The sequence below is a fragment of the Schistocerca americana genome, chromosome 8, assembly GCF_021461395.2.
Source record: "Schistocerca americana isolate TAMUIC-IGC-003095 chromosome 8, iqSchAmer2.1, whole genome shotgun sequence".
In the NCBI taxonomy this organism is placed as follows: Eukaryota; Metazoa; Arthropoda; class Insecta; order Orthoptera; family Acrididae; genus Schistocerca; species Schistocerca americana.
The window spans coordinates 305802062-305820241 of NC_060126.1; the positions used below are offsets into that span (position 1 = coordinate 305802062).

The 18180-nt window shown below is 41.6% G+C and overlaps 1 protein-coding gene across 3 annotated transcripts in view; it reads left to right on the forward strand.

Annotated features, from left to right (window-relative positions):
- The window catches only part of LOC124544864 (putative lysozyme-like protein), a 180775-nt gene that overhangs the window by 120443 nt on the left and 42152 nt on the right, over positions 1-18180 (forward strand). For all 3 annotated transcript variants that reach the window (XM_047123575.1, XM_047123577.1, XM_047123576.1), the window contains exons 15-17: positions 6681-6723; positions 10718-10731; positions 17219-17348. In XM_047123575.1, the coding sequence (XP_046979531.1) occupies positions 6681-6723; positions 10718-10731; positions 17219-17348 (187 nt within the window). The remainder of the gene's footprint in view (positions 1-6680; positions 6724-10717; positions 10732-17218; positions 17349-18180) is intronic.

An 18180-nucleotide genomic window follows, 5' to 3' on the forward strand; every position in this document is an offset into this window, starting at 1 on the left:
GGAAGATAACGATCTGTACTTCAGTACACAATCACGTTCACAGGTTAGAGTGCTTTTTGAAATCCACGATGAAATACCACGTGTTTACGAGGCGCTTGGACCGAACTGTGCCGGGGCAAAAACTGCACACACAGTGTGTCACTCCAGTATGGGACCACTTTACGTTCTTGCAATAAGCTGTGTGGGCAAAGATATGGAATTCAGTGGCACCTGTTGTCTCCTGTGTTTACATTTTGCAAAGGGTAAACGAGTCGTATAGAAGCAGAGTGGCACGTTGAACACATTTGTGTCATCTGCGTGGCTGCATCGAATACCAGAGGAATCTGAGCCCAGTCGTTGCCGGTACGAAACTGGTGTCCACTAGTCATTCACAGCACTGAAGTGGACTCCTGGATGAATGGAATACCTCTATGTCATTACGAGGAAGGTTAACTATATGCTTCGGCACAGTACCAGTATCGTTACAGTGCCTGTTGTACCCAAAGATATCTAACTGGCACAAAAAAAAGTTTGTGTATATAAGTTGTACGAGATATTTCTCTGCATGCCTGGGCTAGATCAATTTCATCCCACAAATTTTGCATATGAAATCATGTGCTGTGTTTTGTCAACCATTGGCGATTACAAATGCAATGGGATGACTTTAGAGAATGGTTATCCTATATTTTCATTTGATCCATACGGAGGATCTTACAGTCCTTACGATAGGATCGACACGGTAGCGCTGAAATTGCATTCTTGTGTGAAACAACGTTAATAATACCTACGTCACTGCAGATATTTCTAGGTTCCTTGACTATGGTGATTCAAACCTCTAGTGGCAGTTGATATTTTGGACGGTACATAGGAACTTTGTTTCCATACGGTTGATGATAGTTTTTCGCTATGGCTGTTCAGTCAGGTAAATGACTATAGCACATGGCTATAGTGTGTAGCCCACATTATGTCCTTAACACGTTCAACAAACATAAGACTAAAGCCTCAACAAGACCACAATGCGCAATGACTCTCCCATAGACGCTGTTGATCCAGAAGTAGGATGTTTTATCGGGAACCACGTCCATAGTTCCAAACCAAAGTAAAAGTTTTAGTTTTGCATCAGATATTGCCACTAAGCGAGTACCTCACACGCCATATTGAAATTCTGCATATACTATCTAACATCCTACCCCAATCATTTGAAGTGTAGACCCAGTAATTTTGTTTCGATTAGCAGGAGATACCACGAGTGATCCAGGCAGTCCGCTTCACCATAGCAATGCATAAGGTGCCTCAACTGTTTCCTACTAATGCATATTTCGCCACAAGGATGAAGATATTGTGATCACTGGTACTTTTATATTTTACCACTTCAGTGCGTTAGCTCTTCTTTGCATTTAACAGTCTTCTAGCAAGCACGTCAGATAATTTGCTGCCTATGTTTTCCGCTCGGTCGTAAGTGCACCACTAAGTGGGCTACCGCTTTACGTCCACGCGTCTACCCGTTGCCCATGACAAAATAAGCATCAATGGCTTTCTCTTGCCACATGTGCTTGGAAGAAATAGCCAACCTAAAAACATATTACTCCTAATCGCTATAATTATTAATCCGCAAATTAAGTGCATATTAATGTAATGCTGTTCAGTACACTGTTCTCTGGCAATAAAAAGAATATGTTTTCTTATACCCATAACAACCTGTATACATATGAAAACTTGTAGAGTTTAGAGTAGATAAAAGGAAATAATTTTTAAGTTACAGAAAATGGCACTAGTGCACCGTTTCCCGACTAGGAGTTCACGAAGAGACCAAGTTGAAACTGCCATGTCATGAATATTGTTTTAGAGATGTTGCTGAAAACGTCATTTCTATAGATTAATGCACACTGCCATTTGCATTCTAATGATTGTCTAATACTCTCAAAACTACCAGTTGCTTCATGAATAAACGTGAATCCAGTCCTTCTGGAGTGTCTATCGGCGCCTCGTAAACCAAACGTTTCATCACCCCCACAAAAACAAACCGATTTGAGTGAGTTAGGGAGAACGGGTGGCCACAATATTGGCCCACCCCTCCCATTCCAACAACTGGAGAAAACGTTTGCTGAAATATCCTCTGACACAAACGACAAAGTATGTTGAGGCCCCGTCGTGCTTAATTGTTACCTGCCCGACGGCGCCACATTCTCCAACATATCCGGTAGTATTCGTGGAGAATCATACGGTGATTTGCTCCACCGATCGCGTTACGCCAAAGATACGCCTCAATCATGTGGTCATGAACAACACTAGGCCAGGCATGTCGCACGGAGATACCAATTGTGCGCTAATGTAAGATGACGACGTTTTCAGCAACATTTCTAAAACAGTATTCATCACACGGCAGTTTCAATGCCGTCTCTGAACAACAATAGCATCAAAACTTTAATACACTTCAAGTGTGAAAATGGCATACCAGTTACCTTTTCGTCAAACTAAATAATTCATTGTTTTGTCTTCTCTATGGACTCTAAATTTTTGTGTATGTAGTTTTGTTTTACCCTGTATATATACTTGCTCTGCTCTCTGCTAGCTGTAACACATAACGTGCCACAGCCACGTCTCATGGTGGTTAATAAAGCGTGCCATGTGCTTACTGTTACAGAGAGTTGGCGGTGCTCATTAGCCCTTGTAACAGGAAAGTCGATTTCACCATACCCTCATTGAACTTCCGATTCCCGGAATTTGGCACACTTTTTAATTTACTAATTGCTGTTTTTATATATAATTTATGCCCTGGAAACAACTACAGGTCCTATTTCACTGTTATTGAGTTAATCGCCATAGTTCACAGCACATCAATAAAACTGGTTCCATAATTTATAAATATTTGGCTTAAACGTTGGCACCGGCTAAGCTTACAAAATACCATGGACGTACCGATCTTTACTATATTCATAAAGAGTTATATTTCCTTAAACGTGCTGGGAAAATCTATCAACGTTTGGCTTGTTACCGATTACGAACGCATTCGGTACCAATTGCCTTGTTATAAGTACTACGGCTCTCTAATACTCTAACAAGCCCGGTATGAAGTTTTTGCATCCATGATGTTCGATAAGGTAGCAGATGATACACACATTAAAAAAAGTTTTGCATCACCCCATTCCCAGAACTCCTAAAAATAGACTTTGAGTGTGGATATTGTATCACAGACACAGTCCCTTTGACTGTTCGGAGATGTCGCTAAATCCACCCAAAGATGTAAACAACCATGCATGAGCAACGCATATTAGATGAACGGTGTCGGACAGCCGATCAGTTCCAGATATTCCACCAAGAAGGGGGTACACGGTTCGTGTTGTCTGTAGTTCAACCGTGCCTAGACGGTCAGTACCATGGTTCGATCGTGTCCGCATTGTTACATTGTGCCACCAAGGGCTCTCAACAATGGAAGTGTCCAGGCGTCTCGGAGTGAACCAAAACCATGTTGTTTCGACGTGGATGATACACAGAGAGACAGGAACTGTTGATGACATGCCTCGCTCAGGCCGCCCAAGGGCTACTGCTGCAGTGGATGACCGATATCTACGGATTATAGCTCAGAGGAACCCTGGCAGCAACGCCACCATGTTTTCGTGCCGCCACAGGACGTCGTGTTACGACTCAAACTGTGCACAGTAGGCTGCATGATGCGCAGTTACACTCCCGACGTCCATGGCAAGGTCCATCTTTGCAACCACGACACCATGTAGCGCGGTACAGATGGGCCCAACAACATGCCGAATGGACCGCTCAGGATTGGCATACGTTCTCTTCACCGATGAGTGTCGCATATGCCTACAACCAGACAATCGTTAGAAACATGTTTAGAGGAAACCTAGTCAGGCTGAACGCCTTTGACACACCGTCCAGCGAGTGCAACAAGGTGGAAGTTTCCTGCTGTTTTGGGGCGGCATTACGTGGGGCCGACGTAAGCGACTAGTGGTTATGTAAGGCGCCATAACGGTTGTACAGTACGCGAATGCCATCCTCCGACCGATAGTGGAACCATATCGGCAGCATATTGGCGAGGCATTCGTCTTTATGGACGACAATTCGCGCACCCATCGCACACATCTTGTGAATAGCTTCCTTCAGGATAACAACATCGCTCGACTAGAGTGGCCAGCACATTCACCGGACAGGAAACCTACCGAACGTGCCTGGGATAGACTGAAAAGGGTTATTTATGGATGACGTGACTCACCAACCACTCTGAGGGATATACGCCGAATCGCCGTTGAGGAGTGGGATAATCTGGACCCACAGTGCCTCCATGAACTTGTGGATAGTATGCCACGACGAATGCAAGAGAACGTGCTACTGGGTATTAGTTTTCTGTACTGGTTCCGGATCTCTCGTAACCGAGGTGATGCAAAACTTTTTTTTTATGTGTGTAGTAAACCATATCCTTTAGAGTTCTATAGTACCGAAGAGGCTATTCCCGGATGCCTTAAAACACGTCCTATCGTCACGTCCTTTCTTTAAGTCAGTGTTTTCCATATGTTCCTTTTTCCACAGATTCCGCGGTGAACCTCCTCATTCTTTAACTTAGCAGTCGACCTGATTTTTCAATATTCTTCTGTCGTATCACAGCTCAATCGCTTCGATTCTCTTATGTTCTGTGCTCAGAACGTACATTCTAATAAATTTGTTTACCAATTAATGCCTATGATTTACACTAGCAGTCTTCTCTTGACCAAGAACGCATTGTTTGCCTGTGCTAGTCTACTTTTTATCTCCTCCTTGCTTCGTCCGTCGAAGGATACTTCGCTTCCAAGGTAGCACAGTACTTTAACTTCGTGACCGACAAACTCGCTGTTAAGTTTCTAGCTACTCTCATTTTCGCTACTTCTGGTTACCGTTGTCTTTTTTCGGTTTAATCTCGATCAATGTTCTGTATTCATTACACCTTTCGCTGAATTGCTCCTGTAATTCTTCTTCATCTTCACTGAGTATAGTAATGTTATCACTGAATATTTGCATTGATATCATTTCACCTTGAATTTTGACGCCACTCATGACTCTTTCTTTTACTTGCGTCGTTATTTGTTAGATGTGTTCATTGGACAGTACAGACATTAAACAATTACAAATATTTACTCTCTTCAAGAATATTTCGGCATTTACTTCATTCTCACCTTGGGGCGAATACTGAACATTCAGTTAAACTGCGATGCAAGGCCAACATAACGGGAATGCGCACGTTGGGTTAACTACATTGGTTCAAACACACCAGCCAGATATAGGGTGATTATTCGACTGCTTGCTACACAAATTCTGCGCTGATTAAGAAACTCCGTTACGCAAGAAAGAGCTATTACAAAAAAAAAAAAAAAAAAAAAACGCAAACTATAAAGGTTGCTCATATCAAAGAGACGCTGTGCTCGCACATGCCTCCCTTACAGTTACTGATGTATGAGGTAACAGTAGAATGCTTGTAAACAAGCTTGAGTAGTGGAAAGTCATGGACCAGGTATTTCCCTTCATTACTGGACAGTGAAAATGAAGGAATTAAAATGTAAGATGTAGCAGACTGGAAAAAGATCAGATTAAACTGAAAGTTAAAAATATATCTGCGCATTTCTTGCAACTTATTAAGCCTTAGGGCATCCGTCAACAGAGAAGCTTGGAAAGAACTTAACTGCAGGCGACCTAAATTGGTGACTCGTTGACAATTGGATTGTAATACTGTTCTGCAAAGTGCACAGCTCTCAAATGATAAACTGAAGCTGCCGATTGTGAGCGTGGGGGAGAGGAAAACGGTCTGAAGGTCCCAACTATCTTCTTGTGACATTTCGAGTACTCGGACAAATTCAGAGGAAGTTGTGGTAAATACAGACACACGAATCAGAAAACTAAGACAGTTCTCAATTAATCCATACATCGATACGCACATAAATTACCGGCTGTTTTTAGCAGCTATGGCGCTACACACGCAGATACAAGTATAACTTTTTATAGAAACATTGTTATGTGAACACCACTGTGTTCGAATTTGAGGATATTTATGGCTTCTCCCTCGTTTTAGTCGTTTGCCGGCGATAATGTAGTTTTACACAACGACAACGGCGGTGGTTGTCACACAACAGAATACTCATGAATTACTTTTTCGTGCGTACTTCATCCCGTTAACGTAGTCCTTTACTTTACTGTTTCACAAATGAAATGTAAAATATATAGCAGACACCGCTCCAGGCTTCCCGATGAAAATCCCTCCTCCAGTAGCCTGGAAGCTTATACTTGTATAATGCTTCCAACAAGTTTCAACATTTTCAAAGTAAAACAGTCCAGATACATGTTCGAGGAGATGGTCTGTGCCAGATCGCTTGGCAAAGCGGTCGCCGTGTCGCTGAAACTGACTGCCAAAACTATTCCGTTGGTTTACTCACGGGTCACTTTGCAGTCTGCGGAGTCCTGTTCAGCTACAATGGACGCAATTCGCAAGTGACCACTCACGATCTCGCGACGTCAACAAGTTCAATTTGGGTTGCTCCATTTGCACCCACCCTACATTGTCCTCTCATGAAATTCCGCATATTTATATTTGATTTAGGGACAAATACTCCAGTCACTATAACATCAGCTAGTGTTCCATTCAACAATAACAAATTCTGACTTAGTATTGAAAGACTGTGAAACATTATGAACTAATGGCAAATTTCTCTTTACTCTTGCAGATGGTGAACAGCGTCTTCAGTCAGATGGCGTCATCGTCACTTCGTAAGTTTATTTGGTGTTTAAATTAGCAGATAAGTCGTCTAAATAACTGCAGTGGGAAAAGGATCAGACTGGTAGTAAAGTACGTAAATTGATCCAACAAATGGTGCGTAGATGTTCTGACGGTTAACACAGTTAACTGAATAAAAGGTATGTCTGTCTTGTAGCCAACCATCTTTTACGGACGGAGCACAAGTTCGTTTATAACACATTAAGTCTGTACTTTGGTCCTGGATTTCTTGAAAAATGTATATCAACATCACAGTTCCCCTGTATCAGATACATTTGCACATAATATGCACTGCAGGCCAAAACATTATGAACATTGCTCACTGCGACTTGGAATGTCGCCTGATGGGGCGGGCACTCGACGCTGTAACAACAAGCATGTAAGCGGAGCAGACACGGATGGGGGATCACCGTAGTGAAAATATGGATGGCAGACAGGGAGATCCATTGAGATATGTAAATATCACAAAGTGCCGATCATTATTACGCACAGCCCATGAACGAGTATCTCGATATCGGCGAAGCTGGTGCACGCACCGTTGGTCGTACATTGCTGAATTTGGAGATCCGCAGCAGACCACCTTCACGTGATCACTTGTTGACCCAACAACAACGTCAATTACGATTGCAGTGGTCGCATATCCATAGAGATTCGACCGTAGATCAACGGAAACGTGTTGGCTCTTCGGTTGAATCACATTTCTGCTACAATAGATCGCTTGCATGGGACCTGTGGTAGTAATGATTGGAAAAGAGCACAGGTGGTCCCACTCTTCAAAAAAGGTCGTCGAGCAGATGCCCACAACTATAGACCTATATCTCTGACATCCATCTGTTGTAGAATTCCAGAACTTGTTTTTTGCTCGCGTATCATGTCATTTCTGGAAACCCAGAATCTACTCTGTAGGAATCAACATGGATTCTGGAAACAGCGATTGTGTGAGACCCAACTCGCTTTATTTGTTCATGAGACCCAGGAAATATCAGATACAGGCTTCCAGGTAGATACCATTTTCCTTTACTTCCGGAAGGCGTTCGATACTGTTCCGCACTATCGCCTGATAAACAAAGTAAGAGCCTACGGAATATCAGACCAGCTGTGTGGCTGGATTTTAAAGTTTTCAGCAAACAGAACACAGCATGTTGTTCTCAATGGAGAGATGTCTACAGACATTAAAGTAACCTCTGGCGTGCCACAGGGGAGTGTTATGGGAACATTGCCTTTTACAATATATATAAATGACCTAGTAGATAGTGTCGGAAGTTCCATGTGGTTTTTCGCGGATGATGCTGTAGTATATAGAGAAGATGCAGAATAGAAAATTGCAACGAAATGCAGGAAGATCTGCAGCGGATAGGCACTTGGTGCGGGGAGTGGCAACTGTCCTTTAACATAGACAAATGTAATTTATTGCGAATACATAGAGAGAAGGATCCTTTATTGTATGATTATATGATAGCAGAACAAACACTGGTAGCAGTTATTTCTGTAAAATATCTGGGAGTATGCATGCGGATCGATTTGAAGTGGAATGATCATATAAAATTAATTGTTGGTAAGGGGGGTGCCAGGTTGAGATTCATTGGGAGAGTCCCTAGAAAATGTAGTCCACCAACAATGGAGGTGGCTTACAAAACACTCGTTCGACCTATATTTGAGTATTGCTCATCAGTGTGGGATCCGTATCAGGTCGGGTTGACAGAGGAGATAGAGAAGATCCAAAGAAGAGCGGCGCGTTTCGTCACAGGGTTATTTGGTAAGCGTGATAGCGTTACGGAGATGTTTAGCAAACTCAAGTGGCAGACTCTGCAGGAGAGGCGCTCTGCATCGCGGTGTAGCTTGCTGTCCAGGTTTCGAGAGTGTGCGTTTTTGGATGAGGTATCGAATATATTGCTTCCCCCTACTTATACCTCCCGAGGTGATCACGAATGTAAAATTAGAGAGATTCGACCGCGCGCGGAGGCTTTCCGGCAGTCGTTCTTCCCGCGAACCATACGCGACTGGAACAGGAAAGGGAGGAAATGACAGTGGTACGTAAAGTGCCCTCCGCCACACGCCGTTGGGTGGCTTGCGGAGTATAAATGTAGATGTAGATGTAGATGTAAGCGAAGACACGCTGACACCTGTGAACTACCTGCATCCCTTCATGCTTTATCTCTTCCCAGAGGGCGGTGTCACCTTTCAGCAGTATAATTGTCCTTGTCTAGGAGCCAGGTCCATACTATAGTGGTTTGAAGAGCATATAGCAAACTCACGTTGATGTCTCGTCGACAAAATTCGCCTGATATAAATTCTATGGGACCCATCTGGGTGACTATAAGGCAGCAGCATGGCGGAGGCATACCAGTGGTCCTTTATTTACCGAATTACGTGAACTGTCCGTAGACATCTAACGCCACAAACCTACCAACAAACTGTCGGCTTCCTGATGCGCAGAACCATTTCGATCCAAAGACGAACAAATAAACTATTAAGGAGGTGGTCATAATGTTTTGGCTCATCAGTGCACTAGTGCATTGGGTCAGGATGGCTGGAACTTTTATTTAACCTCTTGGAGGTCGTAAAGGCAAAACAGGTGGGTTGACGGGGTAACAGGTACGTACTACGAGGTGAACGGACATTATGAAGTCATAGAAACGCTGAGAATACAGTAGTCATTTTAGTAATCACAATTGGTAAGCAATGGGGTCTGGGTCTGATTTCATGCCGGGTCGCAGATTTTATCCTCTCGGTGACTGGGTGTTGTATTGTTCTTACGTCCGTATCGTCTTAACTGACATCACGCTAATAAGATGGTTGAATGGGTGTGGCCCGGAAGCCAATAAATGGGTGGGTCACAAAGTTCCCAGGCAGGCACAGGGCTTACGAACCCGTCAGGAACCTGCACCGTGTCATGTCCGAGCAGGAGGCCAGCGCGCTGCGACAACAGGTTGTATAGTAACAAAGACAAACTGTACACGGCTAAAAGGGACACATAGGTAGCCGCTCTTCCGAATGGGAGTCCAATGTGTAAACCATGAATCCGTACTACGCGATGTCAAGCCTGGACATGAAACGTTATTGATTTCCCTTATATAAAGTGAATCACATATTGCGTAGCTGTCGGAGAATTTTTCTATGAGACTGATTTAGATTGACGGCTATTGCACGAAGCGTGAATGAGTTTAAGGCTTCCTGTCTTCCAATACACTACATGGACAAATGTGGTAGAAGGCAATCGTTGCAAACTACATACTACATTAAAATCTGCTAAAATTGTAGAATGTAATGCTCTACTGTTTGTGAAACTTGTTTCACTGAGATGAAAGAGGGCGGTTTAAAATCGATGTGATGTACCAGTCTTGATCTACTTTGGAGTAAAATGATGGTTTTCAGATTAGAATTTTTTTCGCTGCGTTTGGTTATGTGTAGAAAAAGTTTCGTGAGAGAACAGTTGGTTTCTTTGACGTGAAGGAGTACGGTATTACGAGATTATAGAGCAACAAGTGCAAGGATATTTCATATTGTAAAGGTATGTTTACAGCACTATTGTCTGGTACCTGTGCAGAAGACTGGAGACTAAATAAAGCTTTAAAAAATTTAGTTCAACATGTAAATTGAAGATGGGTATCGCAATTGCACGGAAAAGGCGTTTATAAATCATCTACTACGTTAGGAATTTAAATAATATTACTACACCCTCTCCTCACTGCATTAGGCACACGTGCTAAATTCTGTGTTACGATTCGATATAAAAGAAAAAGACACTTCTGTCGCAGTTAGCCAATTTCTTCGGGTTTTTATAAAACGCAGCAACTTTGACAAAAAGGTTGCGTGCTTAGTTTTCTAATCTTTTTGATAAAATTAGAGCAAGATAATTATTCGGTAAAAGACAGTGAGATTGTTAGTACACTACCATTAATGCTTATATTAATTCTTGAGTATATATAGAAAGTGCTGCCAAATGTATAAGGCACTGATAATTAACACTGTTCCTTTATGTTTCAGCTTTTGGCGTCCCGGTAAGAATTCCAGTCCCTTCTATCGAAATACGATGATTTCACTTAATATCTTCGCAACTCGAAGTATTTTTTGACAATTATTTCAGCTATGCGTCAATGTAAAGCATCCACCCAGGGAAGTATCTACTTTTGTAATAAGTATACCGCTAAGGTTATTATAACCTCATATTTATTAAATTTTTCGTTAAAGTCAAGTAAAAATCATTGATACGAGTGTAAAATTGGTCTCGTAACCATACTGTCAATCATTTTAGATAATATTGTCACCACTTGTCTCATGTAATCTGTATTATTGAAGAAAGCAGTGTCGAAACTGAACAATCGCTACTTTAGACGCAAATATAGCGATACGGCCTTCACTACAACCAAACGCAAAGTTTATATTAAAGAGAAAACTTTTCAGCGTACAGTAAATTTGTTGCTTATTTTACAGAAACCACACACCATCATAATGTGTATTAATATGTTCACATATCTGTCACATGAACCATACTTTGTTACTGAGAGTGATTGTTGGCTCATTAAACCAGCTGAATTAGGTGGTAACATAGTACAAAGTTGATTTTTATACTAAGGGAAGGTGACGATAATGACACAATTTCAAACACACGTCGTCAACTCCTGATCTATAACGGCCTATTCTCATGTAAAATTGACGAGAATTTGTGCTGGAGGTCTCACTTATATACCTTTCAAGTAGAATATTATTACGCTTAAGAAAGGTGCAGCATTTAATAATCTGTTTCTTGCAGGCCTAGCTAGATTTCAACCTCTGGGTGGCTACCAACAGTGCTGAAAACGTATAAAAATGCATTACAATAATACACACGCGCCAGTCGAGACACATTATGGTTGTATGAGCGTTTAACAAGAGTAGATGATAAAGTAACATACTGGTAAGATGCAAGTCAAACCTTAATTATGGCTTGTCTGTACAAATGGCACCTAGTGGACTGTCCATGTCAGTAGGTCACTCTCAGGCCGCAGTTTATAAGTATTACACGACTTCACCTCGGACATTGCTAAAGACATCTAAGGTATGTATCATTCATGCAGTCGCTACCCTTGTGCCAGTAGACCTGCGAGATGGTTGCTGTGTTAACTAGCAGTAGTTTGATCATATTACTGCTGAAAAAGTTAAATAAATAATAAAAAGTAAAACTTAACTGTTGCTCGCGAAGATAAAACTAATTACTAAAACAAAATTAGCCTCATTTTAACTCCAGCTTCGATTAAAAAAAAAGAAAAAAGAAAAAGACAGAAACTTTAGGAACTAAGTACCTTTAGAAGTACGTTATAAGAAAAAAAACATTACATTTTACAATGCATGCACACCCAAATGACCCATTGGTACAGCTTGGGGCTAAATTAAGTTCTAGAGTACGCTGGCTAATGATGAAGAAAAATAGTTATGCTATTTAATACCGAACATGTTCTCATATATATGAGTGGAGGAATACTGTTATAACTGGTCAGTACTAGTGGCCCGATGCATCTGCTGGCCTCTGCTCACACCAGCCGAGCCCAAAGCGGGTATTAAGAAGCTACCAAAAACGTGAACTCCTCGTTTCGACCTGATCATTGAGCAGCGTACCGTGGGGTGACTGCTAATGGCAGTAAAAGAATGAAAAATTAATGGACCTTGTAGAGGAGCTGTAAATTGTTTGTTGGACTTATTCTGAACAGCAATACTGACATGGATAGGCTATCGGGAGGTATTTTTTTTTATAGGAAAACGATAATTATGGTTTGACTCGCATCTTACCGATTTGTTACTTTACTATCTACGCTTACACAAAGCATATAAGTCTATTAAAATGATTTGTTTCATTCATGTGTCACACTGTAACACACTCAAAGACAGAAAATACGACGCATCATGAAGGAATTATCCGAATGGAACGGAAATCGGGAGATGTGATGTACAAGTACCGACAAACAATACAATTTCAGAAAAAAATGGATGATTTAATCAAGAGGAAGAGCTTCACAAATTGAGCAACTCAATAACTCGGCCGGCCGGAGTGGCCGTGCGGTTCTAGGCGCTACAGCCTGGAACCGAGCGACCGCCACGGTCGCAGGTTCGAATCCTGCCTTGGGCATGGATGTTTGTGATATCTTTAGGTTAGTTAGGTTTAATTAGTTCTAAGTTCTAGGCGACTGATGACCTCAGAAGTCAAGTCGCATAGTGCTCAGAGCCATTTGAACCATTTCAATAACTCGTTGGTCAACCTCTGGCGCTTACGTAAACTGTTATTCGCCTTGGCATTGATTGATAGTGTTGTTGGATGTCACATTGAGGGATGTAGTGCGAGATTCTATCCAATTGGCGTGTTAGATCGTGAAATTCCCGAGATGGTTGGGAGGCCCTATCTGTAATGCTCCAAACGTTTTCAACTGGGGAGCAATCTAGCTGGCCAAGGCAAGGTTTGGCAAACACAAAGACAAGCAGAAGAAACTCTCGCCATGTGCGTACGCCCACTATCTTTGTGAAATGTAAGCCCAGGATCGCTTGCCATGACGGGCAACAAAACAGTACGTACAAACTTATGGACTTATCGCTGCGCTGTAAACATGCCGCAAATGACAACTAAAGGGGGTCTGCTATAAAAGGAAATGGGACTCCAGACCATGACTCCTCGTTGTGAGGCCCAATCGCGGGCGACAGTCTGGGTGAAACCCAACCACTGTCTACGGTGTATCCAGACCCGTCTGCGGCCTGGAATCTCTTTGACTGGAGTAGAATTGTCCACGATGAAGTCGATGTATCTGTCTTCATATATAAGTTATGCTGAATTTAATTATTTAAAATTAAATTGATTTCTCTCAATTATTAGAGTTATGGATCATATAACTATCTCAGCCGATATGTCTCATCAAAAGCAACAATTTGATCGTTCAATCTCTTTGGTGGCTTGATTACATTATAAATAGCTAGTTATAAATTGCTCACATTCTAACTAAATCTATTTGTCTCTAACTTGTTTATACTATTAGATGCGTAAATCAATCCGGTTTCTGAGACTTACCAGCGGCCGGTGAGCACTGACATCACGGGCTCGCGAAAAAACCCTCACGAAGTCCGCATTCCGCTCAGCGGAGGGGACGAGCTGAACGGTGGGAAACGTGTTCCAAGCATCACCTGTGACTGGCGAGAGGTGCGAAGCCGTTCAGCACTAGCCACATGAGCGATTCAAACCTGGCGTTCGACCAATAGACCTGAAAAGCCGATAGGACTTGCTGTGTAATAACTGTTACTTACAGGTTGTAGACACACAACAGATGTAATGGTAGCATTATGTGACTTGGCAGGCTTTTCCGGTGTAATAAGTCTTTAAAGTCTTTCGGTTTTGCTGCCGGATTCTAAAATTAACTCGATTCAATATCCCAGCGATCCAATTGTTCGCCATCTTCAAGAGAACGCTGCTTGTGCTGATTATTCCCGCTGAGAACTAACGCCAGGATGCAAATCGACGTCCTATATAGGCCTCCCACCACCATAAGCAACGTTCTCCTGAAGATGGCGAACAGTTGGATCGCCGAAATATTGAATCGAGTTGATTTTAGGATCTGCTAACAAACCATAGGAGAATTTCAATGGTAGCATTAACTGAAATTGTAACCTGCACCTTACAGACTTATTCTAAATATAAAATGTAACACATTGGATGTAAATGAATTATGAAAATATCATTGTAACTCACTCGTTACCTCGTTACAGGTGTAGAATGGGCGCCATTAATTTGTTATGAAAATGTAACGAAAAACGTCCGTAATGTACTCTACTGACCTTCACATATGTCTTTTCCTTGTGGTATGCACCTAACATTGGTGTTTGAACCTGAATGGCAGAAAGCATATTCTGTCTCCTCCATGCATGTAGAAAACTGCATAGATTGTATCACATAATAGCTCTCGTGAAATGGACTACTTTATAAGACAGTACATGTGTAAGGACTAGGCTGTGTGCAGACCATAGAAGTATATTCCTCTTCCAACCTGTATGCCGTACAGTTGACTGTCAGACATTATACAATGCCCATCGCCACTGGAAGAGAATGAAGTCACATTCCCCTACCCATTCTCATTGTGGAAAACCGTCTGATTGGTTGTTTCATTTTATGACAGTAAATGCTGAGTTGTGAGAGCTAAATACTGTAGTACAATCTGTTTATTAGTCTCTAATTGGCCTATTTTAGAGTATGGGATCTGCCTCTGCGAGGGAGGTACGAGGGAGAGTAAGAGAGAATGATAAACGAGATGGATGGAGAAGTGATAATAGAAGGCATGGGGAGGGAGGGGAGGCGGGAATTAGAAGGTAACACCCAAAAGCCAAAGGTCAAATATCGTCCAGAATAGTCTGAGACCCTCTACCGTGGCTCAAAATATGCATGGAAACCCTTCTCGTTGTGCAATATCGGCACCTATTGGTTATAACCACTGAACTTTAGCTCCACATGCACACAACTGGACAGTGTTTGTGCTTGCGGTATCATTGTTAACCATGTGGACGAACCTCGCAAATGGTGCACTAATCCACAGAGAGAGCTAACTCGACACAGGGCGTTTATTCTACAATAGCCTATGCGTATGTGCTACCGCAACAATTTCTGGTACATAAATTGGTACGTGCACCAGTGATATCCAGTTTAAGACTCAGCTGTAGAGCAGCCTAGTTGCATCATGGGTACATATATACATCATTAAGCTGTACTCTGGAAACATCATTGATTCACGATACGGATGGAAAAATCGGAGAATCACTTAAGCGTCCTTCGTATACTTCCGTTGTCAGTCAGTTTGCCTACCACCGTCTCTGTAGCGACCATAACAACGTTGTAGGTGCAATTCTTGTAGCCGTACTCAGTTGGTCATTGTAAATATCATTACACTCATTGGACTCTTATGTATATTTCGTTCTCATTAATTAATAATTAAAAATGATATTTCAGAGTTCGCAGCTAACAGTTGCGAAATTTATCATATTACATGAACCTTCATCCCTTAAGAATTAGGAACATATATACATATAAGGAACATTTATATCTTACAGAGAAGTTAAACGTAGCCCCAAAATTCTTTGCACCATTTGTCCGTATTTTTAAATACGGCAGAATAGCGTCTGTTGATTATGCACATCTTGGTGATCAATTGAAATGTGGGTAGATCTTGCGTTCTAATTTCCTTTTGCTTTATTTCTTATTAACGCAAGTGCTAGATTCATTACTAAGTAATGTGAATATCTTTACCAGAACTACGTTCCAAGTATTTCGTCCCAACTAATTTTTAGTTCACGTGAGTGTCCCTGCACTGGCTACATTTCCGAAATAGAGATGGTCGTCAGTCCATCCGAGTATTATGCTGTTGACCTAGCTACAGCTGATATTGAACAAACTGAACAAATCGTCAAAGTGGAAAACTAAATGTGTTAATTCTGTTATCAATACCTGTATAACATGCTTCATTGTTGTTCAGTAGACTTGTGGTGGATTCCGTTACTGTCAAATATTGTTCTAATTTATTCTCCAGGACGCAAGCAGTCAGTTTACCAGTTGTAACATAGATGAATATGTAGATGTATAAATCTCTTATGTGTCATACGCTGTGCATACACGGGTTGGCACAGATATTCTCAGGCTGTGTGGCTTGACAGAAAAAATGCTGTTTTTACATGTATGTGGTGTGGCAGATATAAAAATTATCCATCTACACTGGGTTAAGTGTTCTTTGGTCTAGAAACGCTAATGATAAATTTAGATAGTGCAGCATGTATCGATCTGAGGGAAGAAACAATCTGTTGAGTGGGATAAATAATCCTATTCGCTCTTCAAATTCTCTTTTCTAATCATCTTGGCGCCTCGGTGGTCAGGTACAATACCTTGATGACAGATGGTTGTCTTTTTCGTACTGCTGTACTGTTTTTCATATAACCTCTCTGAAACTTGCTTGCTGTTTTATTCTTTGTAAGATAGCAAATACAAAATACATTTGGCATACTAAATAATAATGATCATAAAATTAGACGTAATCTTCAATTTTTATTTGGTGCTCACACAACTGATTTTTATATATTGTTTTTTCTTTTCCAGAGTCAAATATTTGGTCCATGTATAATCCTTAGTAATAAATCAATGCATAATATTCTCAGGGGAAGGAACCATTCAACACTGTCAAACATCGTCAAGAAATTGATTTCTCCATATGATTTGCGCTGGATTTCAACAAACAGGGAATCAGTGTTCAGCTGATATCTTTTCAAATTCATTATTTATGTAGCTGTATAGTAGTTTTTCTCTTCGAATGATTCTGACCACAGATGCTCCGTACGAGTATTGTGCAATACAACCAAAAGTAATACAAGCGAAATGTCATTTATAACTATGAAACGCCAGTGATATGCCGTGATATTTTCACATTATTTTCCTTAATAGATTTTGATGTTCTTACTCCGTGTAGTATATGACACCATTGTCTGATGATATTCCAGAATCCAATGAGCATCTTCTCTCAAGGACAATCATCTGGTAGTGGATCTGGATCTTCTGGTAGCGGATCTGGATCGTCTGGTAGTGAATCGGGATCATCTGGTAGTGGGTCGGGGGCATCTGGACTCTTCGGTAAGTTTTCTGGTTACCTGTATGTCTTAAAATAGGTTTATACAGGGTGAATCACCTAACGTTACCGCTGGATATATTTCGTAAACCACATCAAATACTGACGAACCGATTCCACAGACCGAACGTGAGGAGAGGGGCTAGTGTAATTGTTTAATACAAACCATACAAAAATGCACGGAAGTATGTTTTTTAACACAAACCTACGTTTTTTAAATGGAATCCCGTTAGTTTTGTTAGCACATCTGAACATATGAACAAATACGTAATCAGTGCCGTTTGTTGCATTGTAAAATGTTAATTACATCCGGAGATATTGTAACCTAAAGTTGACGCTTGAAACCTCCGACATTCAGTTGCGTGTTGTAACAAACAGCTGCAACATACATCGCGTTTCTACAGAATGATCTGCCAGCGTTGCTCGGAAATGTCCCATTGGAAACGCATCGACATATGTGGTATCAGTATGATGGTGCACCTGCACATTCCGCAATTAACACTAAGCTGACAGGATGTTCGACGGGCGTTTCATAGGACTTGCAGGACGCATAAATTGGCCAGCCCGTTCGCCTGATCTTACACCTATGGACTTCTTTCTGTGGTGTACGTTAAAGGAGAATGTGTACCGTAATGTGCCTACAACCCCAGAGGATATGAAACAACGTATTGTGGCAGCCTGCGGCGACATTACACCAGATGTACTGCGGCGTGTACGACATTCATTACGCCAGAGATTGCAATTGTGTGCAGCAAATGATGGCCACCACATTGAACATCTATTGGCCTGACATGTCGGGACACACTCTATTCCACTCCGTAATTGAAAACGGAAACC